Source organism: Salmo trutta, chromosome 8 (assembly GCF_901001165.1).
Source record: "Salmo trutta chromosome 8, fSalTru1.1, whole genome shotgun sequence".
Lineage (NCBI taxonomy): Eukaryota > Metazoa > Chordata > Actinopteri > Salmoniformes > Salmonidae > Salmo > Salmo trutta.
Window position 1 is genome coordinate 37,022,878 of NC_042964.1, and position 10,588 is coordinate 37,033,465.

At 46.9% G+C, this 10,588-nt stretch overlaps 1 protein-coding gene across 2 annotated transcripts in view; it reads right to left on the reverse strand.

Annotated features, from left to right (window-relative positions):
* kcnd2 (potassium voltage-gated channel, Shal-related subfamily, member 2) overlaps window positions 1-7,367 on the reverse strand; it is a 159,445-nt gene extending 152,078 nt beyond the window's left edge. For both annotated transcript variants that reach the window (XM_029761110.1, XM_029761109.1), the window contains exons 1-2: window positions 6,802-7,367; window positions 5,262-6,462 (exon numbers count right to left, since the gene is read on the reverse strand). In XM_029761110.1, the coding sequence (XP_029616970.1) occupies window positions 5,262-6,373 (1,112 nt within the window). In that variant the 5' untranslated portion in view covers window positions 6,374-6,462; window positions 6,802-7,367. The remainder of the gene's footprint in view (window positions 1-5,261; window positions 6,463-6,801) is intronic.
* Window positions 7,368-10,588: the final 3,221 nt, after the last annotated feature.

Below are 10,588 nucleotides of genomic sequence, written 5' to 3' on the forward strand. Positions count from 1 at the left end.
TCACGCCCTGACCTTAGAGATCCTTTAAATTCTCTATTTGGTAGGTCAGGGTGTGACTAGGGTGGGAAATCTATATTTATATTTCTTTGTTGGCCGAGTATGGTTCCCAATCAGAGGCAGCTGTCTATCGTTGTCTCTGATTGGGGATCATACTTAGGCAGCCCTTTTTCCCACCTTCAGTTGTGGGATCTTGTCTTTTGTGTTGCATGTGTTTGCACTCCTAGCTTTACGTTCGTTGTATTGTTTTTTGGTGGTACATTTAAAATGAAAGAAAATGTACGCCTACCACGCTGCACCTTGGTCTTCATTGAACGACGGATGTAACACCTACAGTATACTGAAGGGAAATATCAAACATTTTCAACTTCATATTCATCATCTCCAGCACCACCCCAACATCAACATAAGTGTTTCCAATGACATCATCAACCAATTACTAGACTATTAGCAGGCAAAGCCTACTCCTAATTGGTCAAAATCACACAAATAACACAGATGATGTGATTGGAAAGACTTATCTTCCTCTATATGTTTTACTACAAAACATAAATGCTCCATTTTCACATATGTTGAAGCTGGAGTGGTGCGGGAGATGATGAAGATGAACCATTTTGAAGTTTTCCTTTAACCCTTTAAGCTCTGTTTTCCAGCTGACCACACCAGTTAGTGAGGAATACATGGCTGTTATTGCATGCCTCCTCCCAGGCAGCATACACTGATCCAAAGTCAGCCAGTAATGAATGCAGCCTGAGTCCGGCTCCATATTGGGCTCGAGACATACAGACCTAGGATCAGTTAGTAAGGGATGTAACCTGAGGCAGTGTCCCTACCAGGCTCCAGGTATACTAATGAGAGTCCTGATCATGCCTGTAACCCTTTTGTGACCCCAACAGACTTGACCTCTAACCCCTGCCCCTCCCCATGTGAATACTGAGTTCCTATGAGCTGTAATCCTGACTAGACCTTAGAGACAAATCCTATTCTATATAACCTCCGATTAGAATGAGTCTATGGCCTTGAGTAACATCACGCATAGCCAACCTATACAATGTGTGTAACACCTTCGGCAAGTAACAAACGGTTGTCCATTGAAGCTGCAAATCCTCATGGGGCTAGGCATCCCTTGCAGTGAACTGCACAGATCAGAGGGTCCACATTGAGCCCTTGATTAAGGGACAAAGGTGTCTCATTTAGTGAGTCTGCTGACTTCCCTCTCTCCTATCTCTCTCTGTCATTGCCTGTCTTTCACTCTTCCTCTCTCCTCTGTCAGTCTATTAGTGTCTCTCCCTCTCTCCACTCATTCTCGCCTCAGCATCTCCAGTAGCGACAGCTGCTTCAGTAATGGATGCCGTTTGACAGTGAATAAGCCAATTAGAATGGCAGTGATTTAATTGGCCCCGGACAATTTCACTAAATCCACAAACGAGTCAATTAGTGGGACCGTGAGGGGCCGGGGGGGGGGGGGGGGGGGGGGGGGGCATGGGACCAGATGCAGGACAAGGGGGTTAAGCTGTGACACTGATTCAAGTTATTCAAGTGTTACACATTCTAGAACCACCGCGGTTATTATTTGACTTTGCACTTTGCTGGTCGTCTAAGAACATTTGATTAATTGATTAATTCAAGTTGTTCACCTCCCAATCTTTGATACACACAGACAAAGGCAGAGACAGACACACACACACACACACACACACACACACACACACACACACACACACACACACACACACACACACACACACACACTGTCACGCCCTGACCTGGGGGAGACGTTTTATTTCCTCTATTTTGGTTAGGTCAGGGTGTGATGTGGGGTGGGCATTCTATGTCATGTATTTCTTTGTGTTTGGCCGAGTATGGTTCCTAATCAGTGGCATCTGTTTATCGTTGTCTCTAATTGGGAATCATACTTAGGCAGCCTTTTCCCCACCTGTATTTGTGGGTAATTATTATTTTCTGTGTGTGTTTTGTGTGCGCCACAGTTGCGTCACGTTTGATTCTGTTTACCTGGTTTTTGTTTTGTTCAGTTTCACTTCAATAAAAGAATGTGGAATTACCGGCACGCTGTGTCTTGGTTATTTTACGACAGGGAATTTGAAGATAGCGAACGTGACACACACTGCCTCTCTTCCCGGTCCGGGGATAGCCAAACCGCGAGAGTCCTGGCCGTACTAACTGGATCACAGGCTGGAAGGAGAATTGGCTGAAATTAGGTCGTAATTCAGTGGACACGCAACTGGATTTGTCTCTGGCTGCGTGTCTGCCTAGGTACAGCATGAACACGCAGTGTACACAGTACAATATGAACGCCTGGGCAACTGCAGCACAGGAGCCAGACGTTATACAGCATGATACTGCAGGTTAGAGACATGCTGGGGATTTGAGAGAGCTAGCAACAGTAAGAGGCTTAGGTATACTTAAGCAATAAGGCCTGAGGGGGTGTGGTGTATGGCCAATATACCACGGCTAAGGGCTGTTCTTACACACGACGCAACGCGAAGTGCCTGGATACAACCCTTAGCAGTTGTGTATTGGCCATGTACCACAAACCCCTGAGGTGCCTTACTGCTATTATAAACTGGTTAACAACGTAATAAGAAAAGTACAAATAAATGTTTTGTCATACCCGTGGTATACAGTCTGATATACCATGGCTGTCAGCCAATCAGAATTAAGGGCTCGAACCACCAAGTTTATAATGGTGAATTTGGTGCAGCCAGTGATACTGCTAGAGTATATGGGTGCATTGAGCAATGTGGAGTGCTGCAGTGGGCTCATAAAAGACAGCAGTGAGAGAAAACTCATACTGTTCTCTGCTATGCCTTCTTATCTCTCTCTCGCTCTCTGTCTCTCTCTGTCTTGCCACCTTTATCTCACTCCCTCTCTCTTTGCCCTTTCTCCAAATTTCCCTATGACCTTATCCTTCTCTTTTTCTATATTTTTCTCTTTCCCTCCCTCCGCTCTCTTTTACCTGCTTCACTGAGCACACCCTCCCCTCCCCTGCTCCCTGCAGTTCCCATCCACAGATCCATCCCTGTCTCTGGTCCCCTGGCAAGGTAATGAGACATTAAAGAACGATAGCCTACGTCCGCTTAAGAGCTATGTCCTTGCTCAATCTACCAAAACACTCCTCGCATGCACGAACGAGCACACACACGCACACACGCACACAGACACACACATTTGAGAGAATTGTAAGGATGTTTACAGACATGAGAATCGGACATGTATTTATTTTAGATAATACGGTCCAGGGCATTTTATCATACACTTGATTCATCCAATGACTTTGTGTGAGGCACTAGACCAATGCAATACAATAGAAACAGATGACTGTGCGTTCATACTCTCAAACAAAGGCTAATGCAGCTGTGTAGTCACCACCTGTCAAGCCCTGAGCACAGTAAACACAGACTGGCCTCAGATACTGCCATCGCCCACACCAGCGCACAGACACACACACTGGCACTGCAGCCAGAAACACACAACACACAGTAACCAGCTGATTGACACATCGGCAAAACAAAGAGGTGAGGCTTCTATTATGAGCCAACAGAATGGTTTCTGGTTGGGGATGAGAGCTTGGCTGTGTATCAGTGAGGTTAGTGTGTGTGTGCGTGTGTGCGTGTGTGCGTGTGTGCGCGTGTGTGCGTGTGTGCGCGTGTGCGTGTGTGCGTGTGTGCGTATGTGTGTGTGTGTGTGAGAGAGAAGGTGAGAGAAGGTTGCTTTTCTTCACTGAGTTTCTTTGTCTTAGGCCTAGCTCATTAACAGAAAGGCCAAGACACTCACACACACACAGAAAGAACAAGCCACTCCTACTGCGTCAGCCATTAGCTCAGTGGTGAGTGTGAACCAGTAATTGCATTTTGTTATTGATATCATCCAATCTGACAGTGGGGACATGCAACTACACAAATTACACACAAAGAGGTGTGGCAATCTATTCCTCTACCTCTTTCTCTTAGCCACTATTTTCTCTCCATCCCTTCCCTTCTACACATGCAATTAGAGAATAAAGTAATCAGAACACAACAGGCCTTCCAATCAAATTCATTGAGAGACTCATATAGACAAACTGTCAGCCAGTAGGCTCAATAATGAACAAAACAAACCAATCAAATAGAGAAATACCAGCTCTTGACCTATGAGTAATTGAGCTTTGTGAAATCCATCATGTTAACTATGACGCTGCCACTCCACGTTTGTGTTCATGAGCCGAATGGACTTCAACCGCGCTGTGATCAAAGCGTCAGACGTGGGTTTTAGCGCTCCATTTGATTACCACTTTAGAGGCTGATTCACACCCGTGAACTGTTGGCAAGGAAAGTAACGGCAATGCAAGAGCACGCAATGCTGAAGAGAGCCGCAGCGCTTCGTTTCAGCACCATGGAGAGCGCACAGTACTGCACTGCCATGCTTGCTGCTCCGCTTCAGCACCGCGGAGAGCGCAATGCAACTGCTATGCTTGCGGCTCTGATTCCCCACAGCGCGCCACTCTCTTTTTCAACACCATGGAGAGCGCGCAATAGGCTACTACTGCACAGCGCAGGTGGGAGAAACCGGCAAAGGCATCAATGAACCGTAGCCCCAGGACTCATGTTAATGAATGGGTGTACACATCAACAGCAACACGGTGACATAATATGCCTCTTGCACAGGTTAGACTGCAGCTCTGCAGCCACTTTTCAAACTGAGTATGGCTAAATTGAATCAACTGTAAGCTAAATAAGAGAGGAGCAACCAGAAGAGAATATAAGACCAGTGTGTGTGTGTGGGGGGGGGGGGGGGGCAGAGAGCGAGAGAGAGATGCTGTGTGAGAGAAATCTATTGCAGTATATTCTGATTTAAATTTGAACTCTTGTCATTGATCTCTCTCTCTGCTCCTCCCATGTTTTCTATTTATAGCTCTCTTCATTTGACTGTGTTAAAGAGGTGTGAATCTTAACGATGAGAACTGCTGCAGTGGTTAGGATATGATGACATCACAGGCCTACAGCTTGGCCTCTGAGGCCTTTGAATGTGAATGTTGTGTGAATGCCCTGAACCGTTCATTTGAGGGTGCTTCATGTAAATGAAGGATTTAGGCAGGCCTCTGAGACATTTACCCAACTTTCCATTCACACTGCAGCTGCATAGAGAGAACATACTCAAAGGAGAGAACAACAGCAAACCAATGATGCTGATTTAGGGTCGAAAACACACCTCCTAAGCATTTGATCACACATCTGCACTGTATGGTAAACTGGATCGGCACCTACCCCAGAGTTGTCATGGTGACGATGGTGTACCAGAAGGCTGCTGGGATGCTGGTGAACTTGCTGGCTGAGGAGCCCTTCTCGGCGTAGAACATGACAGTGGCGAAGATGATGATGGCCATGGTGAGGGAGAAGAGCAGGAAGCCCAGCTCCGAGGCGCAGCTCTTCAGCGTGTAGCCCAGGATGCGCAGTCCCGCAGAGTGGCGGGAGAATTTGAAAATCCTGAAAACCCGGAAGACCCTCAGGGTGACGAAGGCCCCGCTGACGTCCTCGTTGTCCGTCATGACCAGGCCGATGTAGTAGGGCATAATGGCCACCACATCGATGACGCTCATCACGCTCTTGATGAAGTTCCAGCGACTGGGCGCCGCCATTAGACGCAACAGGTACTCCACGGTGAAGATCATGACGCAGGCCGTATCCAGACAGAAAAATGCCAAGGCGTACCGCTCCCCGCACGACACCTGTTTGACCCGATTTGGCAAAGTCCCGCACGGGACCGTCTCCACCACGTTGGCCATCACGGAAACAGCAATGAAGAAGCCGGTGACGTAATAAAACACCAGGGCCATGGTGCTCGTATGGGGGTTCTCGAAGGCCCGCCACATGGTTTCTCGGAATGTCATATCCGGCGGGACCATATCGTTCTGGTTCTCGCTGTCCTCGTCATCCTGGATCCTCTCCTGGTTCTCCCGCCGCCGGTCCTTGTACTCTTCATAGCAGCAGTCCCCTATGATCTCCGGTATGATCCCAAAGAAGGCCAGCTCCTCATCGTAGGCCGAGATGCACTCCTGGCGCGGGTAGTGCAGCTTCCCAGTACGATAGAAGTTCAGAATGTGTCTGAAAATATCCGGATCACGGTCGAAAAAGTATTCGTTTGTCTCCTCGTGGAAGAAGAATTCCCGCTCCGTGCTGCCCAGTAAAGTGTCCGGGTACCGCTCCAATGTATTCCGCCACGTCTGGAACTTCTGACCGCTGACATTGAGCAAGATGAGCCCGTCCTGTTTTCGCCGGTTGTCAGGTGGGGGCGTCGGCATGGGCGCACTGGCTACCGGCATCCATCCTATAGCAGCCGCCCGGGCGAATGGTAACCACGCCGCCACTCCCGCTGCCATGGTGACCCACTGTATGCGACCCGGTCCCGGTGAAGAGCTCTCGACGCTCCGGTGGGCGATCACAGAACCACAGCGCGGCGAGAGGACATCTGGAGAGGCAGAAAAACAACCCAAGCATTAGCCTAATCATAGGGCTACACTTGAACAAATCATGCATGGCTGAAATGAATATATCGTCCACTTGCTGTTCATTTGGTTTCCTTCTGAAACTCAATAAATAATCAAATCTAAATGCATTGCACAGACATGTCCCATGTATACCCCTACTGTCGTCGAGAGTGAATGTAAAGCGTGAGAGCGAGCAGTCAATGTTTCTATTATCAGTGACTCTACCGAACCAATATTTAGCAGTATAACATACATGATTCAACGGCAATAGTCTGGAAATTGAAAGCACATACAACAAACTAATAATGTAGCCTACTCACCTCTGCGTAAAAGCGACTGGTTTGAAAAATAAAGCTTTCCGTTCTATTTCTAATATAAAACAATCCTCTCTGCACACAAAAGTATGCAGAATATTCTCCCCTTGGCAAAGGGGTGGAAACGAATCAGCAACAACTTCAAAACGGGAGTAATTCCGTGCTCCAAACACCGGGAAAGACTTGTATCCAGTTATACAAGAACATTCTCGAGCTCTTTATCTGGCCAAACAACACCCTAAAGATCAGCTCGCGCCTCCGGCGTCTTTATCCCTCCTAGAGCTCGAGCTCTTCAAGAAAAGCGCGACTGTGATCCACTTCGGAGACCAATGACTGTATGGGCCGAGTCCACACCTACAACTGTGCTCTGTGTTCGCAACTGAATCGCGAAAGGACATAAAATCACACACACACTGACACACACGCGCTCACCACAGACACACACAAATAAACAATTGTGACACCACCATATCCACAAGCTGCCGCTCCAGCTCAAAATGTCACCAGCGGAGGCAACCGTTGAATAATTATATAATAACCACTAGAGAGAGAAGGGGAATCAATAACCGAATTCGCGGAATCGTTTAAGGAGAGCAACAAATGGGAGTGCGGAAGTTGTCGGCTCGGCTGCTTCTCCTCTTCGCCACTCTCGCTGCTGTGCAGCAGCGCGGAAGAACCAAGTTCATCTCCCCAGTTCGCTGGGGGCGTGTCACGCGCTCCGGGCATCCTTTAACTTCTGTGTAATCAAATGGAGCACTCCTCCTTGATGCCTTGCGGATACCCCGTCATGCACGACCGTGTCATCATTAACCAAATATCTTTTTGAAACGGACACCGTACAGGCGGTCAGTCCCGGAGGCAGTGTGAAATTATACCACACCGTACTGGCAGAGTAGTATCACATCAAAGCAATAGCCTGCAGTACGTTGTGCATAAAATGAGCTTTGACTGAAGGTGTATTTGCGGTGGTTGCTAATACAGGCCGTTGTTGCAGCCTCCTTGTCTCTGGGTCACTGTCACTGACGCTCAGCCGGAGCACCGCTAGACGGAGACAGTTTTCAGGTGAGAGGGGAGCCCACGGAGCCGAGGGCGGAGTGGAGCGCACCGCAGTCGGGTCATCTGTTCTCCCCTCAGCTCTCAGCAGATGTCCTTGGAGACTTTATAGACGTCATCAACGTGATGGATGTATGTCATTGTCTAGCGCAGTGAGCATTGACCCCCCACCCGACAGCACTCATCCCTGGAGAAGCCACTCAAACTCCCGAGGAGAATCTGTAAGGCGGCATGTAGCCTAGCGATGTGCCCTTGAGCAAGGCACTTAACCATACTTTGCTCCAGGGGTGCAGTACTACTATGTTTGACCCTGTAAAACAACACATGATGTATGTGACAGTAAAACCGTCTCTTTAGTCCACTGGGGCCCTTTAAGGTCAGGCAGGCCACTCCATAGTAATCTTTCATTACTATAATAAGCCCGTCTGTGTTGAAGTCATTTACACAAATTAGTTATGCTTCAACCCTGGGATACATATTATTATTCCATAAAGACCTACATGTATATTGCTCATCACCGACACCACGGGCGGCCCCCTCGTTGAAAGGGAAACATGGACATCATTGGGCCAAAGGAGGGCACGCAGTGGGTGATATCGCGTGCCATGCATTCCAAGGTTGGAATCATGTTGGCACTTGCATAATAAAATGGGCACAGAGGTTTGACCTGAACCCGATAGTGAAATAACTGAATGTATTGCCATCCTCGATGCAGCGCATGCACACTAAAATGACTTGGTGATACTGACATGGCATTGCTCATTCATTTCCTGTTTTCAGTCGTGCAGAGCGGGTATTTGGTTCTGTTGGTAATAGGTTCATAGACAAAACATCCACATCAAATAAAAAAAAACTATATTTATCAAATAACATGGAAAACATGCTATCATCCAGATATGTGGTGCTTACCAGTATTGCCTTAGACCTACTCTCACTACTTACCGCTACCTTCAATGCAACTGTAACTTAAGCCTCTGAAAACGAAAATGGCGACAGTCACCCAAATACAGTGGCGTGTATTCATGGATGCCAAGAAAATAAATAAAAAAATACCAAAAAAAGAATAAGTAAATTTAAAAAAAAGTATATTTCGTATCTCTGTGTTTCATAATTTTCCTTCAGTTCGCAAGAGGTTGAACGTATCTCACACGAGAAAGCATCCGAGTGAGCAAAACAGCGCCCCTCTGTCTCTCTACGTGTAGGCCATCTATCTGATGCTGTCTGGTCTAAACGGGTATGACGTTGTTGCCGTCCGTACTGTAGCATGGAATGCAAAGGAAGTCAGCGAGCATTTGGCCTCCCTTTATAAAAAATAGTATAATACATTAGCCAATCAGCATTGAGCTAAACTGAGCGAGCTCAACTGTGAATATTCCTGGCGCACCAAAACAAAGTGTAATGGGAAGCCAGCTTGGATTTTGGCGTTAGTCCTGTCAAATCCCATTGAGAGCTACATCATTGACAGAAACAACTTGAATTGTTGCATCTCGTTGTGTTGCTGTCCTCTGGTGGCTAGCTAGCTAGCTAAAATTGTCCCCAGATGGAGATAGGGATGTGGACTTGTGGTTTTACTTCTCTGTACTGGCCAATGATTATATGAACCATTAATTCATACATTGTGCCTCTGGCCTGAGAGGATGGAAGTTCAATATGTAGCTAGATGCAGAAGGCTAATGTTAACTATCTAACATTGCCCATTAATGGAAGTTAAGCTAGTGAACAAGAATTTTTGCCAGATAGCCTAGGACAACCAAAAATAAAAGTGTGCACTGTATTTACAGAGTGATAGACCATTTCATCAACATGAAAGAGAGGAGGATGGCATTGTCATTTCTTTACTAGTAGGGTGAGTCAACATGTTTTTCTACTTGATGAACGTTCACACACGCACGCGCACACACACACACACACACACACACACACACACACACACACACACACACACACACACACACACACACACACACACACACACACACACACACACACACACACACACACACACACACACACACAGAAGTCAGAACCATGGACAGCCACATCCTATTTACAATACATTGATTGGACTAAATGGTTTTTGGTATCTTTTAGTTGTATTAGACTAAGAAGAGGTGATTTGATGACGTTGAAATGGTTGAAATGGTGCTGGAATAGTGGAGGCAGCTCATGTTTTCTTTGCGACTTGCGGTAACTCTCTGTGGTTCTAAATCAATAGTTGTTAAGTTGTCCGAAAATGTTGGAAAGATTAACTTGCTTGACTATGCAGTAGGTTATGTAACTGTCTGTTACATGCAATGTGCTTTGTGGACTTCACCGGACAGAGGTTGCTCTCCAGTTTTGTGATGAAACAAAGGTGTGGTTGAATTTATTCTGCCACTGTGTCTTATTGTCTCGGCCTTTAGGCATATTAAGTAATAGGTTATAGAGCAAACAACATAATTATCACAACACATAGGTTGTAAAATTGTTTTTTTTTTGAGGGGGGGGGGCTTGCCTACCCCAGTGATTTTACCCACGCAACACTATTGCCAAAATGCTCCCCACACCACGCTGGACTGAGGCTCTCTCGCACCCCCTTTGCCAAGCTTACTTAGCTCGCCAGCCAGAACCCCTCCGGTTCTACAAAACGGTATGTGTCTCACGTTTTGAAAATATGAGAGAGAGAGAGAGAGAGAGAGAGAGAGAGAGAGAGAGAGAGAGAGAGAGAGAGAGAGAGAGAGAGAGAGAGAGAGAGAGAGAG